Raw genomic sequence first — 19295 nt, forward strand, 5'->3', positions numbered from 1 at the left:
ATTTATATTCACATCTACCTCTGGAGCCTTGCAGATCACCTTCACTTCTACAACATTCCTTCTCCCCCAGCTGTTTCAATTATCCCGGCACTATCTAAAGCATAAAATGCCAACTGCAGCATTCAAAAACAATTAATAAGAACATTCTGGTTCTGTTCACCCATTATTTTCCTGGAAGAAATCTTAACCTGGAATGACTCCAGGGATCCTTGCATTTTCTCTTTAACCAGTCCTTTATAATGCACAGAACATATTGAGTAAATGAGTAATACAAATATTCATAGAATGGAAACTTTAACCTGTTGTATGATGTAGGGCAATAGGAAACATATTCCTTCATATGTTTATATAACACATCTGTCTGTCTGTCTGTCTGTCTGTCTGTCTGCCTGTCCGTCCATCCATCCATCCATCCATCCATCCATCCATCCATCCATCCATCCATCCATCCATCCATCCATCCATCTATCTATCTATCTATCATCTATCTATCCCAGGTTCACATGCTACATTAGTAAATTACTAAAGGTCAGATGATTTCCCTTACATTTTACAGAGGATTCTGCTCACATATCCCAAAAATATCACTGCCTTTATTCACCTCCTACATGGCAAGTGCAGATGATGTTAACTGTGGACTGACACACCCATTTTGCTACCTGAGATAAGCAACTAGATGGATGACTTTCTGTTCATATACAGAAAGTGACTGAACTGCAGGTTGAATTTGTTTTCAAACCTTCAGAAGGAATGGAAATCACTATCATACCTGAGATTGTAGTCTGGAGGAGGTTGGGGATGGGGAGTAAGGGAAAGAGTGACAGTAATGGTGTTGTCTTCCAACAGAGCGCAATAATTAGAGAGTATATGAAAATTGCAGAAGGCTATCGTGTCTATTCTGTATTGTTAGCTTCTGAGGCAATTATCTTACATAAATTACTTATCTAATGATTGGGTTAACACTTTTTGAAAAATTATGGGCAGATTTCCAAAGCATGTCAAGTCCAACTAATTCAGACTGAAATCAGCTGGTCTGCAATCAAACAATCCTCTCAACAGTTCCAGGTCCTTTTGACTATTGTTCTACCAACTTCAACAGTAAAATATATTTGGACTTCTGGTCCAAATGTCTGGAAGTTGAATCATGGCAACTGGATTTCTTTTCTTGTTGGCTTGAAATGTTTTGCTGCTCATCCAAATAGCTCTTCAATCTAAGCAAGTTGGTGTGGAGGGGGCATATATGTCCTCCAGGCAGATTTCATTTCATATACAGGGTCATATATGGGGTTTTCCTAACCAGTTGCTCAGACTGAAGTAAGGAGTGAAATGTTTGGGTAAGGAGTTAAATGTTTTGATCCAACAAGAAAAGAAGTTCAAGTGCGATGATTTAACTTCCAGACAACACTACCTGGATGACTGAGAATCTTCATCGACTTTTGGTCCAAACAACAGTAAGATTTCAATCATTCTAGTTTTTGTCTTGTCTTGTTTTGTTTTGCCTTTCATTGTTTACCATCATTACTTCACAGCAAAGCAGACTCTTAATCTAACATCTTCTTTTTATCTTTGGTCGAGTAAGAAAACTAGTAAAGGTTCTAAACTACTTCTCTCTCTCTCTGATCTCATGCCATCATTTCTCTCTTTTTATTTAATAAGACACAATGTCATCATTGTCTCATGCAGGATTTTCTTTGTGAATTTGCATCAACTAGGAGTAAGCACCAGCCTGATAAAAGAACTAACTTAATGATGAAATCGGAATGGTGCAAGAATTTCAAAGGAAATGCTGGCAGTTCAGCTGAATATAAAGTAGACTTATTTGATCTACTCAGTTTGATTAACAGTTAAAAAGTTATTACCAAGCAGGCAATCCCTGAATTTAATTTCTTAAACATCTCTGTGTATGACTTTTTTGCTAGCATGTGCCATTTAATTTTTAATTCAATGAATTATTTCAGGTTTTACCCCCATTTCAAGGGTAAACAATATCTTTGATATTCAGTACCAAAGAGGGCTAACATTTTGTTTCCTATGATCTTAGGACTAAATATATATATATATATCTGATGTGATAAGGGAACTGCTTCATAGCTTTGTCTCTTGAGATAAAAGAAAGTTCATCTCTGAGTTTAGAATTTTCCAGAAGACATAAAAATAACTTGAGGAACCTATACTCCAGTCCAAAGCATGAAATGTTAGCAGTATAGAGCTTAGCATGGGAGAGATTATAAGAAAGTGAGGGGATTTAATTTTAATTATTTTAACTCAGAAATAAGGTGATTAATTAGGATCAGAAAAAAAAACCTAATACCTTAGAGTCAGAATTATAATTATAGGAAGTGTTATGAAGGCAGCTTTGATTTCATTTAATGCAATTGTTTCCCCAAAATTAAAAGAAATGAGATTGGATCCCAATTTGGTATTACTTAGAGTTGGCTTGAAGTTTTTCAGGATTAAGTCTCACTTATTTTAGTGGATGAACTTTTTAAATATATGGTAGGGTAGTATTTGAAGCAATAAAATGTTGCTTTGGAAAGTATTTTTTTTCATAACATCAGCTTTTTATCTACAAAGATCCGAATAGTGCAAGCTATGGTATTTCTTGTAGCACATTGTAGAATGGAAAGTTGAACTTTGAAGAAGCCAGATTGAAAGAGTATTTAGGGTTTTAAACATTGGTGTTGAAGAAAATACCCGAGAATACACGTATAGCTTAGAAAACATAAATGCATCATAGACAATCCAGAGTTCTCCTTTGAGATACAAATGACCAGGCTCAGAGTATCATATTTTAGACACATTATGCAAAGACCTAGCTTTCTTGAAAGCTCTGTGTAGCCTATAAGAGTCAGTACCAACTTGATGTGACATAACCATTTTTAGGAAGGACTATATCTAGCTCTATTCCAGAGATGAATAACCTGGGAGATGCTTCAAACAGAAAAAAACAGAGGTTTGTTTCAAGTCAGGATAAACACCTGCTTTCGAAACAAATCCCAGTGGAATGTTTTAAGTTGGCTTTGTTCCAGAGAAGCAACATTTGAAATAGCCTCAAGAAATATAAGACAAATATAAAACTAACACCTGTACCCTTGTCCCCTGCCACAAGGCCATAACAGAAGATAGGGATCCTAAGTGGTATTATCCAATTTTCTGGATGTTACACATAGATTTACTTAAATGTTTCAGTTTTTCAAAGATTTAAATAATACCCCGGAGAAAACAATGCTCTGTTATCACGCCCATTAAAAAAAAAAAAATCTGTGTAGACCAGCCTTTGTTAACAACAAAGCCACTCTTCCTCCAAACTGAGATAACAGAAATCTTTTCAATTGAAATAAACTCCCTGGATTACTCAAACAACCTGACAAAGACAGCTGCTAATCTTTTAACATTCCTTTCAATTAGAACTTGTCCTTTTTCATTTTTCTTTTAATCTTTGTATTTGAAGGGGAAAAAAATTCTCCTTGGCCAATTTTTCCTGTAGGCATTGACAAACCACTTATTTAGCAAGATCAAACAATACAGCTGACATACTTTTTTTCCTTGCTTTTCCCCTCCTGCAACTACTTGCCACATTTGAGAGCAACTGTTTTTTTTCGTGATGTACTTATTTGTTCATAGAGGTATCCCTTGGCTGCAAAGAAGAAGTGCTACTAATGCTTTGTAATGCCACAAATGACATTAAAATAACAATGAGGCATAAGAGCAGACCTACATTGTGTGCATGCATGCTAGAACTCAACAAAAATGGCCACACCAAGATACATTCTTTGCTTTTCTAATGCTTTCTGAAACTCAACATCAATGCAACACTAGAACTTGCACAGAATGTAGACGTGCACAAACTCTTTTTTACCCCAGTCAACCTTTTTTTATTGTTACACAAACTCTTATAGAAACCAATCAAAACAACTATATTAGGTGTCTTTACAGCAGCATTAATTGGCGTCAGGGAATTCCACAGCAGGTGTCCAAATGAAGTCAGAGACGCTGACACAAACTTCTAGTTTTATATAAATATAAAGTTATAAAATATAATATATATATATAAAATATATAAAAATATATAAAATATATATATATATGTTTTCTGAGGTTCTCGCGGGTATTTGTATGTGGATCTTTGGTTATTCGGGTTTTCTCCCGCGTAAGATTGGAAGTATCTAGGCAATGTTTCGATGAAGTCTCATTCATCATCTTCAGGCTTCTGTCTTCAGCTCTGTGCTTCTCAGAGTGATGTGAGCTTGCAGCTGCTTCTTCCTTTTAACTGCTAGTGGGGGTGTATATATATATAGCAGACTATATAGTCAAGCAAATAGGAGCATCATGAAGTAAATCACAGAGCATCGAGGGCACACAGAAGAAAAAGGTGGGGAAAAAGGGAAACTCAACCTCCATACCAACAGCAACCAATCACAGTGCAGATTGCTTCACGCCAGCACTCTGCAAACAATCAACTACAACTGCTTGTTATGGCTCACTGCACAACCCCACTGCTCTAGCTATTATATTTAAATATCTTAACAATTTGTTTTACTGCTGTATTTCTTGGCTGAAAACCCCCCCAGAAAAGTAAAACAATCAAAATTAGCCTAGTTCTAATGTTTGAAAAGTCAGAACCATCCAAATTAGGCAACTGAAAACAGCCGGGTTTGTTTTAGGCTCCGAACAATACAGCATGTTTTGTCTCCACATAGATCAAAACATATAAAATATTTCAAAATAATATTTATTTATTTACTTAAGACCATTTATATGGCTACCCAACTCACTCTTAGTGACTCTGGGCAGATTACAAATATATTCTCAAACATGCCTTCCATTTTACCCTTAGAAGACTAAAAATAAGCATTTGCATACTGAAAAATTTTGGACGCCTTTAAACCATATTAGTATTTCATTGATTTTTCTTTTATAAAATAGGCTTATTAGTTTCAATGAATATATCAGATTGTATATTCTTTGCATGCCAAAGTCCTACTTCCCTGTGGTGGAAGGGGCATTCCTGGGAGTAAAAAACAAAGAACATTGGGATTGTATGTCAAATATATTCTCAGCATCCTGGCAATACTATTGCTTGGTCATCCAAGGTGTGACGGTCATCCCTGCTGCCAGCAGTGATATAGGAAGCTGCCAGAAGCAGATGATGACTGTAGTGACAATGAGAAAGGCAAGAGTAAACCACTCCTATACTTCAATCACCTGGACAGAAAATATAAATTACTATCTATGTGGTTGCTTAGGAATCGAAAACAACTTGATGCCATATAATCAATACTCTTGGAGAACAGAGCAGAATAACAGAAAAACAGAGTTGGAAGGGACCTTGGAGGTCTTCTAGTCCAACCCCTTGTTCAAGCAGGAAACCCTATACTATTTCAGACAAATGGTTGTCAATCTCTTCTTAAAAACCTCCTGTGTTGGAGCACTAACAACTTCTGGAGGCAAGCCATCCCACTGATTGGACTGTCAGGAAATTTCTCCTTAGTTCTAGATTGATTCTCTCCTTGATTAATTTTCATCCATTGCTTCTTGTCCTGCCTTCAGATACAGAGAATAGGTTGACTCTCTCTTCTTTGTGGCAGACCCTGAGATATTGGAATGCTGTCACCTCACCCCTAGCAGTTTGAATATAGACTCTTTGCATTGGAAAGCTAAATATGAGATATGCATGAAGATGGCAAAGTCCTGCACCTGCAAAGCTTTACCCAACTTCTGTATTCCAGTAAATATATTGTTCTTTTCCTATCAACTAGAGCAATTTACTCTGACTGGGGGGAGAGCACAAGGAACTCTACCTTACCATCAGAGTGGCAGAGATTGACAGGGGAAAGCATCTGATCACTAAGCTAGTGTTGTTCAGATCTGATGAATGTATTCACAACCAAGGACTCAGGAAGCATTCTTGAAAGCTGACCATACAGTGCCCTGATCCTGTTGCAAACCTTTATTTGAATAAATAAATCTTTGTCAGACGAGAGCGCTGAAAAAAATAACTGTGTGCAAAGTAATTGACTCAATCAGTAGAGATGCATTGATTATTGAAAGCATGCTTTACAATGGCTGGCATCTCACTTTACACTAAGTCAAAGCTTATTGAACAATCTGCAGTAGATGGTTTCATTATGCTAATTGACAGCACACAAAATGTTAGATACACATAACAAGCCAACATGAAGGTAGGTTTTGCTCTTTGTCTGGGGAAAGAGAGAGAAAGAGAGAGAAGGGAGGGAGGGAGGGAGGGAGGGAGAGAGAGATGGCTTAGCAAAGGCAATAGTATAACTAGTCCATTTATCCAAAGCTTCATAGCTCTGCTCCTGATCCATTAATTGAGGATACCAAGGATCAACTGGGGTCTTCTGTATAGCATTTATGCACTATAACCAAACTATAGCCATTCATTAATTACTAAAAGCTTGCTCATATTGTATTTTTATCGTATTGTATTGTATATATTGTATTAATATTTGGGACAGGTTTATAAAGAAATGATACATAGACTAATGTCAGCAGAATGTCCAACATATGAGCCACAGTGGTGCAGTAGTTAGAGTGCAGTACTGCAGGCTACTTCTGTTGACTGCCGGCTGACTGCAATTTGACAGTTCAAATCTCACCAGGCTCAAGGTTGACTCAGCCTTCCATCCTTCCAAGGTGGGTAAAATGAGGACCCAAATGATTGGGGGCAATAGGCTAACTCTAAACTGCTTAGCTATTCCTATATTAGCCATACACCTAATGCTGCTGTGCTTCTTTAACCACACATTTCACACACACACATCTGGAAGAAGAGTTTATCTGAACCTCAAATAGTTTACTTGGAGTATTTGGGGAGAAAGTATGTCCATTAAATCTGAATGTTTATTAAATCCAAACTGACATAGTTTGTGTCATTTGCATAATTACATAATTGCCATTAACACCAATGACATACATTTATCAATTATGTCAATCGACTGATTTAAAAACAGTGGTCTTCCTCATTATTTCTACAATAATGTCTGAACACAAATGTGCTTAATTGCTTCCCCAGTCTGTTAAATCAAGGTCCATTAAATCAAGGTTTCACTTGCTTTGCATCCTATCCTGTGTTTCTTATTTCCACAGGAGTTGTCAGCCAGGAGTTCTGCATCAAAGAGCTCAACATTTTAATTCATTATAGGACTGGCATGGGAACAGCTTCTATCTGGTTCAGTCTACATCTGCCTGATGAAATTTGTAAACTCAAATTGTCTGATCTTGTACATATCGCATACAACCACATTTATTTTTAACTGCAATGACGCCTAAGTGACAACATTCATATGATGATGTAATTACATGAATCCTACAATTATGCTTTCACATCAGGATATCTGATGCAAATACATAAGATGATGTTTATGCAATTGTGCATGTATTATTTTCCTCCCTTCTCCTCCACACACAAATGTCCACAACCATGGTCCTAATGCACCCCTATTTACAGAGATTATTGGAATGATATATTGCAGAAACATGCTTTGCTGTACAAACTATATTTCTTATGGCAGAGGAGCAAACAACCTGAAATTTGCATTGCCAATTGACTGTCAAAGCAAACTACCAAGGGTACTTTTATTTCTCTTCTTCTAAGGCACAGAATTCAGATTAAAGACCATTCACCTGCTATATGAAATACTGAGTTTAAGTTGCCCTTTGTGAAAACAAAGCTCTAAAGATGATGACAAAGCTAATGCATTTTTTCAAACAAGATCATATAATATTTGGAGAATGAAAGCATTAATTTCGGACCCTGACAAAAAAACTTTCATCATCTGCCTTCACCAAACTTAGAGGAAGACTACCTATTTTGTGACTGATTCCTTGACATTTTATCAAGATTGGCAATCCATTATTTATATCACCACGTAAATGGTGTTCCACCAAGGACATGCAACATCCAGAATATGTTTTAAAAAATTAATTCATGGTGGCCAGAGAAAAGTTTCCAAGGTGTCATTCGTGCAGAAGAAATGCCTTAGAAAACCAGTGCAGGCTGCATTGAACTCCTGAAAGCTTCCTGCAGTATTTTAAAATATTTAGTATTAACGTTTATTCTGATATTGGAATGCCAGTGCACTAAAGTTCTTTTTGATCTCATTTCTGGTATGTAAGTGATAATGACAGATAAACAGTGCATTAAACTTGGGAGCTATGATATTGGAGAAGGAAGGGAAAATGTATTCATCAGGGCTTACATAAAGCATTTGATCGTCTATATCTCCAGAGTCCCATATTTCCCACTTAGTTTTATTCATTTTTTTGTTCATAAAATATTTCCATATTATGTTTTGGCTCCAAAATTAGCCCCCAAGGGTTTTTTTTTACAACAATAAACATCAGTGCAATTAAAAGAACATTCAAGCCCCAATAAGTCAGATAAACAGATAAAAACGAAAACTCTTAACAAACCTGGCAGAACAAAGTAGTTTTATTTGCCAGCTTAAAGGACAAGAGTTTTCCATTGCACAAGGCCCATGTTCTTCCTGGTAATGGGATGGTTTTTTGCAAACAGAAAGCAGGGCTGCATGTGAAGCCACTGTCTAGTAACTCCCCAAGTTTTCTCTTGGCAACTAGAGAAGAAGGAAAGATGAGTAAGAATGCAGTGGAAATTACAGTACATTCTCAGAATTCCCAAAGCGGCTTTTTCAGTTCTCAGAAGAACCTTTCTGGATGAGAAGCAAAACATCTTCAAGGAAAAACAAAGGAAGTCCAGTTGCCTCTTGAAAAAGCATCTTTGAGATAACTATGACTAGATGACTGAGAATCTCCATAGTCATGCTCATAATTCTTGACACTCATTCATTCAGGTTCCATTTACATCTAGGAGAAACAGCAGGGCAAGAACGTTCCCTCTAGCTGTAGACTTTTTGCTGAGAGCCTGACCTTAAAAATGCGTAATAATGTTGGCATCTGATACCAGCCATGCCCTTAATTTCTTGAAATTCACAGTCTGTTTTTCTTCACCTTTGTGCTTCACCCATTGGAAGTTCCTTGGCTTTTGTCTCTGACCAAAAATAGTGCTATTGAAAAACCCCACCAAGGTTATCCATTGTGATTGTGAGCACATAAAACCTAGGATATACAAGGATTTTGCTAAGCTTGGAGTACATGGTTTGAAACTACAATAATCCACACTGAGAAAGGTCACACAAAAGCTACAACTATTTCTGACAGCTATGCATGATATGCCGTCAATTATTTAAAACCAAGATTCAATCCTAAATTAGATGCAGTGACAATAAACCTGACAATGTGTGTGATGGGTAAATAATTTACAGAAGGACCAAGCGATCTCAAGCTGTGACCTTGTCTGTCCTCTCATGTCACCATCTCCGCAACACAAACATTCAACCGAGTAAACATAATTATTTTGATGTTATTTGCTAGACTGATGAAGAAATGTTGAATATTTTCCATGGCTTTAAAATAGCACACAAACCTCCTTCCCCATTGAAGACACAGATCTCTATGATGTTGTGGTTATGCTAGCAATGAAAATCAGATTTGCCTCCCCACCATATCTCTAAGCGTTTAGTTAGTGCAACGTAGGGTCAAGGATGCTGAAAGGAAGACCCAGTCAACCTCAAAGATGACTGGGTGATTTGGGGGCCAGTCATTCTCTCTCAGCACTACTTAGGATTCAGTGTCTGGATAAATTTAGGCAAGAACTCTATGTAGGCTATTTTGTGTCCTCACACAATAATTGAGCTATAAATACAATAACCAGATAAATGATAACACATTTTAAGAAAATCATGCAATTAACATTTTGACTTGCAAGATAAGTAAAAGAGTCCATAGCCTAGCCATCAAGAATACAGGTACCGGTAGTCCTCGATTTACAACAATTAACAGATTAACAGATAATCAGAGTTGGGAGGGACCTTGTAGGTCATCCTGTCAAAACCCCTGCCCAAACAGGAGACGCTACACCATTTCTGACAGATGGCAGTCCAATCTCTTCTTGAAAGTCTCAAGTGATGGCACTCCCACAACTTCCGAGGGAAAGCTGTTCCATTGGTTGATTGTTCTCACTGTCAGAAAGTTTCTCCTTATTTCTAGGTTGAATCTCTCCTTGTTCAGTTTCCATCCATTATTCTTTCTCTGCCCTTCTCTGCTTTGGAGAATAGCTTGACCCCTTCCTCTCTATGGCAGCCCCTCAAATATTGGAAGACTGATATCATATCTCCCCTGGTCCTTCTCTTCACTAGACTAGCCATGCCCAGTTCCTGTAATCGTTCTTCATATGTTTTAGTCCCCAGTCCCCTAATCATCCTGGTTGCTCTTCTCTGTGCTTTTTCTAGAGTTCATTTAGTGATTGTTCAAAATTACAATGGCACTGAAAAAACTTATGATCATTTTTCACACTTACAACTGTTGCAGCATCCTCATGGTCATGTGACCAAAATTCAGATGCTCGGCAACTGGTTCATATTTGTGACATATGGTTGCAGAGACCCTGGGTCATGTGATCCCCTTTTGCGACCTTCTGACAAGCAAAGTCAGTGGGGAATCCAGATTCACTTAACAACCATATTACTAACTTAACAATTGTAACGATTCACTTAACAGCTGTGGCAAGAAAAGTCATAAAATGAGGGCAAAACTCACATAACCAATGTTTCACTCAGCAACATAAATTTTGGGCTCAGTTGTGGCCGTAACTCAAGGACTGCCTATATAAGATCTACAAGAAAAAACACTTTATGCTGGTGGAAATAACTTATTTCCTAGTTCATATTGATACATTCCAAGTTTATATTGTTATATTACAACCAAATGTCTCACCTTTTCATTAACAATGATATTTCAAACTGAATGGTAGGGAACTCCCAAGACTTATCAATTTTCTTCAATTAGTAGATAACCTTCCCTAAAGATTAACTGTCATGATTCCTCTTGCTCCACAGTAAGTAGTTTGAAGGAAGAGTGAGGTATTCTATACCAGAGATCCCATAGGCATAGCATGACATAGGTGAGCGTGCAAGAAAATGTGTTTGGATTCTTAATAGAAAGCTAAATTTTCTGAAAGTCCCCCTAGAGACAGGATTGCATCAGACAGAAAATATGAGTGCAATTGCTATGTAGAGAGCTTCTAGCAATAATTATGGCTCGTTTTTCACTATTCCCGTTGAGTACTCAGAGATAAGGAGCTGGTTTATATAAAGGGTCAGATAGTGACTTGGTTATTAAATTTTTTCAGCCATGACACCCATCAAGGCTTTGACACTGATCATATTTTCTTTTTTTCAATTGGAATTGCCAGGAAGCAACCTCTGAGACCTTCTGCATGGAATGCATGTAGCTTACTACTAAGCTTTGGCCTAGTACTATTAAAGCATATATCAAAATAATATTACAGTAAAGTTAGATAACTTTGCCAAGGTGGCGGGAAGCTCCTTGGTTTTCATTCCATCATAATCAAAGACCATTGGAATAAAGTCATGCCCCATGTCAGTAAAAGAATATAGAGTTGCCCTGATCCAGGAATCCATATTTTTGTGTGTTTTTTTATATTTGTAAGGACCAAGTTGTAAATTCAGGAGGATGACAAACTGGGGAGGAGTGATTGAAATGCAAGCCGATCCTTAAATTCTTGCACCTTGAGGATTATTCAAACACCATAAATTTCCTCAGGGACTGATATCATAAAAATAATTTTATGAGGGCTATGCTGTTTCAGTGCATTTGGTGAAATAGGAAATGCTTGGGTTTCATTAGTTCATTCTGAGGCATTAAGTAATTGATCTCGGCGTCTGATGAGATACTTCCCCCAGCAGCCCTGAAAAGAGAACCATGCCTACAATCAGCAAGTTTTATAGCTAATATAAATGAATATAAAAATGAAAGGTGACCTACTTGTGGGACATCAAAATAAGCTATCTTTCAGAAAACGTGGAATGTATCCAATCAGTTAGTCAATTAAAGAGTATACTCCTCATATTCTGACTTTCTAAACAGGGACATTCTGGAATGGGGAGGTTGTTTTAATTCAAAGTACAAAGTCTTTTGCAGTGGGAAGCCCCAATAAATGTGATAAAATAGATAACTAAATTTTATTTATGATCCTCAGTTCCACTCACTCATCCCAGCATGCATTCTACCTCTCAAACTCTACAGTAACTCTCTAACTACTAGTAACTCTAGCAATGTTTTCTACAGTGGGGACAATCTTGCTTTAAGTCCAAACCAAAACACTGATCTAAATTATGAGCAAGATGCTTTAACTGAGTTCACACAATAAGTTAAATCCCAGACCTAGGATAACAAAACTTTTGCTACACCCACATTGCATTTTATACGTCCTCAAATTAACCATTTTGGGATGGAACATTTTGGCTTGGAACCTATAACACGTTTGGACAATAGTTGATTTCCCAAAAATAATTGAATCACAACTACAAACCGACACCTAGTAATCTAGACTAGTTTAGCCATGTATGTTGTGCAATCTTCCTGTCTTGGCAAAAAGATTAGGAATGCACTGGAAGGAGACAGAGAAATCAAGTCCTTTAAATGTAGAGAACATTTATTTCAATCATCAGTAGTTAAACAGCAAGAATTATATACGCCCTCAGCATGCTCAGAAGCTTCCTGGAGATTTCAAAAAGGACATCCAGCAAACCCTGAACTATCTAGGTCCAATTCAGGCACTTATTTCCTCTAACTATGAGCTGGCCTGGCACTAAAGATATGTACAAGTAGTCCTTGACTTACAGCCAAAATTAAGCCCAAAATTTCTGTGGTTAAGCGATACTTTTTGTTAAGTGAGTTTTGCCCCATTTTGTGATATTTCTTGCCACAGTTAAGTTAGTAACCCAGTTGTTAAGTGAATCTAACTTCCCTATTGTCTTTACTTGTTTCAAGATCACAAAAGGTGATCACGTGACCCCTGGGACACAGCAACCATCATAAATATGAACCAGTAACAAAGCATCTGAATTTTGGTCACAGGGTCATGGGAATGCTACAAAGATTGCAACTGTGAAAAAATGGTAATAAGTCACTTTATTCAGTGCTCTTGTGCTGCTGTGCACTTTATTCAGTGCTGTTGTAACTTTGATCACTAAAAGAACTGTTTTAGATCAATAAAAGAACTGTTGTAAGTTGAGGACTATCTGTGCAACTCTACTCAATGTCCAACCCATTCAGGAAGAACTGCTGCCTATCCTGAAGGTTACTTCTGACTTAGTCTCTGGTCCTCAGGCTGCTGCAGAAGCACACATTGCTGGAGATTTTCAAAACAAATCTCTCACAAAGAGACTGGGCATCCTTTTTGGAGTTGGCAAGATGTTTGGAAGTGGCTACTTGCTTGCTAATTGATTCACAGATTTGGTCCTTCTCCTGCATCAATGAAATGGCCATGGCTATAGGGTGTGTCAAGGGACACGGTGGCTCAGTGGCTAAGACGCTGAGCTTGTCAATCAGAAAGGTTGGCAGTTGGGCAGTTCAAATCCCTAGCACTGCGTAATGGAATGAGCTCCCGTTACTTGTCCCAGCTTCTGCCAACCTAGCAGTTCAAAAGCATGTAAAAATGCAAGTAGAAAACATAGGGACCACCTCGGTGAGAAGGTTACAGCGTTCCATGCGCCTTCGTGGTCATCCTGGCCACATGACCATGGAGACATCTTTGGACAGTGCTGGCTCTTTGGCTTTGAAACAGAGATGAGCACTGCCCCCTAGAGCCAGAAACGACTAGCATTTATGTGCGAGGGGAACCTTTACCTTTTAATAGGGTATGTCAGTTATAATAATAATAATAATAAGTCCTCTTGATCTATCTCAAAAGCTCTGTATCAGGTAATCAAAGCCTGTGGTCAGGAAAGGAAGGCTCAATGAAAGCACCTTTTTCTCAGTGGTGGGATTCAAATTTTTTTTACTACCGGTTCTGTGGGCGTGGCTTGGTGGGCGTGGCAGGGGAAGGATACTGTAAAATCTTCATTCCCTCCCCACTCCAGGGGAAGGATACTGCAAACTCTCCATTCCCTCCCTCTCCTGGGGGAAGGTTACTACAGAATCCCATTCCCTCCGCACCCCACTAACCTGCTTTCCAGCTCTGTTCTCCTGTGCAGGGCAACAAAAGAAGACCCAGCCGATCAGCTGGGACTTGAGAGGCAGAGAATAGATGGGGGCGGGGCCAGTCAGAGGTGGTATTTGCCGCTTCTCCAAACTACTCAAAATTTCTCCAGAACTGGTCAGAACCTGATGAATACCACCTCTGGTATAGGGTCTCTTGCTTGAGCATGAGGTTGGACTAGAACAGTGGCCTCCAACCTTTTGGGTACCAGGGACTTGTTCCATGGAGAAATGTTTTTCCATGGACCGGAGAGAGCGTGGTTTTGCATAGTGCCTTCACCTGTGGATGGGGCTTTGCCATGGACTAGTGGTGGTCCACAGACCGGGGGTTGGGACACCTGGACTAGAAGACTTCCAAGGTCTCTTCCAACTCTGTTATTCTGTAATGTACACAGACAGCCTATGCTGTTCCGACTGTCTTTGTAGTTAATTAGACTGTAGTTAATCCGACTGGCTGTAGTTAATTAGATGCCAGGATTTGCCTATCCTTATAATCCATTTCCTGTCAATAAAATCTGCTTTGTTTTATAGCTTTAAAAAAGCTTTGCAAATTTTTGCCCAGGTTACATTCTTACTTTCAGGAATGTTTCTCTCTCTCTCTCTTCCTCTCTCTCTCTCTCCCCCTCTCTTTCCCTCTCCCTCTCTCCATCCCCCTCTTCCCCCTCCCTCTCTCTCCCTCCCTCTCTCCCCCTCTCCCTCCCTCCCTCTTTTTCTTTCTCTCTCTGAAACACAGACATGCACAAACACAGAATTCCTCATTCCCCCAACAGGGTTATGGGTTCAGCATGCTTCTTCTGCAACACCAAGATCATCAGTACCACTGGTATAGTCCGTGTGTGAGAGAGACACAGAGACAGAGACAAAGGAGAGAAGGAGAGGAGAGCAGAGGAGAGGAGAGGAGAGGAGAGGAGAGGAGAGGAGAGAGAGAGAGAGAGAGAGAGAGAGAGAGAGAGAGAGAGAGAGAGAGACAGACATAGGGCACTTTTTGAATGACATGGATCTCTAACCTCCATCTTCCAAGTTCCCAAAATCCTTTTAATAGTAAATTTTGCTCATTTTAATGAGCCTCGTTATATCTAATTTGTTTGGCTCTCTTGTGCACTGCCATATGGCTCCATTGGATGCCTAGTGAAAATGTATTTATTATCTCATAAAACATATATAAAGATGTCAAATGCATGTAATTAAAGGAATTGTCTTTTGAGATATATATTTTATCAATTAACCACCTGGAGCTTCCTTGCCAAATCTTAATCAGCTAGCTGATGTAGGACAATATGAAAATACGTTTGGTGAGAGTCAAGAAGCAGAGTCATGCGCTGTGTATGTAAATTGGATTGGGGGAGATGGAGGCATCTGATTGAATCTTGAGTTTTTCAAGCCTGAATACTTTCTTGCCTTTTTCAATTCAAGCCCGGTTTAGAAATTTGGGATTATATAGTTATACTCATATTGTATAGCTAAAAATGTATACCTTATCTCCTCTTATGGTTATGGAATATAGAGTATAGTATACATTGACCATAATTATATAGAGTTATCTCTGACTTTTTTAGATATATAGATGTACTTAGTGTTAATACGATATTCTTTTTCTTCTTTGAACCATCGACCTATATATATACATGAATTACTTTTTTATTAATATTATTAAGGCATTGTGAATTAGTATTACTAATACTATAAATAACTGTCAAGCATTAATTGTATGTACTGTACTTATTGTACTGTCAAGGAAACGATGTTGAAAGGTATTGTCACATATTCTATTATAGAAATTTTTGTAAACTCTTTAGTATTTTGAATTTCAATAAAGAATTTTTTAAAATCTAAAAAAAAGAAAAGAAAGAAATTTGGTTTCCTGATGCTAAATGCATGGCCACTGCCATGACTTAAAAATTAAATTTAAGATGTATCTTAGTGGTCCCCAACCACCAGTCCGCGGACCGGTACCGGTCCATGGAACAAGTCCTACCGGGCCGCTGGCTTGCTGGGCGCCGCCATCTTTTTTTGATGAAAAAGTGCTTCCGGTGAGCTTTTCCAGGTAGAAAGCTCACCGGAAGCACATTTTCATCAAAAAAAGATGGCGGCGCCAGCGCTTCCGGTGAGCTTTTCCTGGTAGAAAGCTCACCGGAAGCACGTTTTCATCAAAAAAAGATGGCGGCGCCCAGCTAATGCCAGTACCGGGCCGTGCCATAAAAAAGGTTGGGGATACCGGGCCGCGGCGTAAAAAAGGTTGGGGATCACTGATGTATCTGGTTAATCACAGCAGAAAATAGAATGTTTAATTAGATCCAGAGAGTTCGTTTCTAAACTCTATGGAAGGGTCATCTCTGGCAACCCTAAATGAACATCTACTTGCTAAGAATACAGGTAGTCCTTGACTTACAACCACTCATTTGTGACCATTCAAAATGACAACAGCACTAAAAAAAAGTGAGGCATTGATGCATTTTCCCCCTGTACAACTGTTGCACCTGTTGGATGGTCACATGTTCTACATTTGGACCCTTGGCAACTGACTCATATTTATGACATTTGCAGTGCCCTGGGATCACGTGATCACCCTTTGTGGTCTTCTGAGAAGCAAAGTCAATGGGAAGCCAGCTTCGCTTAACAACGTTACTAACTTAACAACTGCAATGATTCACTTATCAACTGTGGCAAGGAAGGATGTAAAATGGGGGCAAAGCTCACTTAACTGTCTTGCTTAGCAACATAAATTTTGGTCTCAATTGTGGTCATAAGTTGAAGACTATCTGTACAGGTTTCTTTGATTCTGACTAGTTGAAATGGTTAGGCTTCAAATATCAGTATTATTCTTAATTAGGTCCAGAGGGTTTTTGTATGCTTTTGTTTCTAAAGTCTATGGAAGGGTCATCTCTGGAAACCCTAGATAGACATCTACCTGCTAAGGCAGGGGTCTTCAAACTTGGCACATTTAAGACTTGTGGACTTCAACTCCCAGAATTCTTCCTCTAGTCCTGTTAGCTCAGGAATCCTGGGAGTTGAAGTCCACAAGTCTTAAATGTGCCAAGTTTGAAGATCCTTGGGGCTAAGGTGATAAGCTGCCTAGGAAAGCAAAAGAAATCATCAAAACCATAAAAAAGTGAAAGTTAGAATAACAGATAACAGATAATCAGAGTTGGAAGGGACCTTGTAGGTCATCTAGTCCAACCCCCCGCCCAAGCGGGAGACCCTACACCATTTCTGACAAATGGCAGTCCAATCTTTTCTTGAAAGTCTCAATAGGATTACCAACATGATCGTCAATGTCCGGTGATGGATATGACACAAGAAGAAGACCTGCTTAGGATACATGTAGTTCTTAAGTTACAATCATTAGTTTGAAATGAAAATTAAAACAGCACTGAAAAAAGATGATTAATGACCATTTTTTACACTTACAACTGTTGTTTCAAATATCAGGAGGGAGGTTTTATTGCATCTCTAGTTTTCAACTATAAAAAGTTCTCCTTTCCTTTCCTCTTATTATCTTTCCTAGTGTTCAGTATTGTTCTTAATTTTTTTTCCTTTCCCAATGCAGTTAATTTGCAGTCATGCCTTATTCAGCAGTAGCAGTTAACTTTTTAGGCACTAAACATTATATTGAACATTCCAGTCTCCTCCCTGTGAGCTGGCTCTTGCCAACGTTGTAATACTTTTTGTGGTTGCTTTGATTTTAAGTACAAGGAAGACAATGCATCCATAGAAGTACATTTCCAAATCATGGGATTTTTCCACCAACTGCCCATCAGGAGATATCTTGGCAGAACCAAACCTTCAGGAAATAAGGATGAATGCAATGTCAGTTTGATTAAAGTTGTTATGATTAATAAACTGCTTGGATAAGCAGTGAAATGTTCTAATTTTTTTTTAAAAAAGTTCAGTTGCCATAACTCAACTTTCAGACAACTCTACATGGATGACTGAGAATTTTCATTGACATACCTGTACCCTTGTTGCTATAGACAACATACTGTACATTAGAATGGCTCTTCCTGTCTGGATCACAGGAGACAAACCACAACTGAGTCTCCAAGGGTGCTTATCCAATAATAATATTCAGTAATTAATAAATAAATAATTAAAGGTCATTCTTTCCAATACCACATGTCCATAAATCATGCCTTAATTTGACTTTGTGTAGGTTATTGTCTCCATGTCCCTATTACATACAATCCTGATGTACGTAACCTGATGTGTGATGATCACACATCAGATTATTACTGCACAAGAAGTTCAAGTTCTGTTCTTTCCTCTTCCAGCTATGGAATATAAAATAATGGATGACTGGAAGGAAGACTTCAACTGAATAATAAGAAAGAAAAAGAAAACCCTTAGTAAGAACTGTTCAACAGTGGAATTAATTGTTGGAAGAGGTAGTTATGTCATTGGACATGTTCAAGTAGAAATTAGACAGACATCTGAGATGCTTTAATGTGGATTCCTGCAGTTAGTGGAGTGTTGGACTTGAAGAGCCCTTTCCAATTCTAGGATTCATCCTTCTAGGAAGAACTGTTTTGGGACTTGCTTGAATAGAAAAGCAGCACATTTTTGTGCTAAACCAAAAACCTGTGGGATTAGCTGTCGCACTGAAAACAACTTGTTAGGCTAAACATATGCTCTCACAAACACCTTGATCATGAAGTCAAAGCTTGGTTCTCTCGCTTATGACAAAAGAACAAAAAGGAAGGGCTATAGGGAAAACAATGCTTATTCACTTTGTTAAGAAAGGAGGCGATCATGCCTGAAGTCTAAAGATGTTGCGGCTTATAATTATAAGATGTATGCAAACCTTTATTAATTCTGCACCTCATTTACACATTAGCATGAATGATAGATATAGGCTGCAGTTGCTTATTACTACTTGAAGGCAAAATATTTTGCAGAAAGCTTTGTCAATTCCTGGTGACTTCATGGACTTTCAACTTCCCCGTGTAGCCTACAATTAGGATTTCCTGTGGTTTCTCATTGAAATACTAAGCTGGTTTATTGAGGTCAGCAAGGGTTGGCTAGATGCTGCCACCCGATGTTAACACTTTGTTCATACTGTTTCTTAATTTAAAAGGTAGGAAAGGATCTATTAAGGAGGCATCTTCAGGCTTCATCCTTCTAATTATTCTCCCCCTCATGTTTATTTATGTATTTATTCTATTCAACTTGCTAAGGCTTCTCACTCCAGTTTAAGG

General features: G+C 38.3%; 1 protein-coding gene across 3 annotated transcripts in view; it reads right to left on the reverse strand.

Moving 5' to 3' along the window:
* The window catches only part of SAMD12 (sterile alpha motif domain containing 12), a 292967-nt gene that overhangs the window by 50250 nt on the left and 223422 nt on the right, over nucleotides 1–19295 (reverse strand). Inside the window, exon 5 of one of the 3 annotated variants that reach the window (XM_087962121.1) lies at nucleotides 5802–5948. The exons of 1 other annotated variant lie outside the window; for it this stretch is intronic. In XM_087962121.1, the coding sequence (XP_087818247.1) occupies nucleotides 5896–5948 (53 nt within the window). In that variant the 3' untranslated portion in view covers nucleotides 5802–5895. Of the gene's footprint in view, nucleotides 1–5801; nucleotides 5949–11683; nucleotides 11810–19295 lie in introns of those variants that run through there. One more of the 3 variants, XM_087962122.1, reaches the window with a different exon arrangement.

This window comes from Notechis scutatus, chromosome 3 (genome assembly GCF_049901735.1).
Source record: "Notechis scutatus isolate UNSWTSFEM ecotype Mainland chromosome 3, rNotScu1.2, whole genome shotgun sequence".
NCBI classification, from domain to species: domain Eukaryota; kingdom Metazoa; phylum Chordata; class Lepidosauria; order Squamata; family Elapidae; genus Notechis; species Notechis scutatus.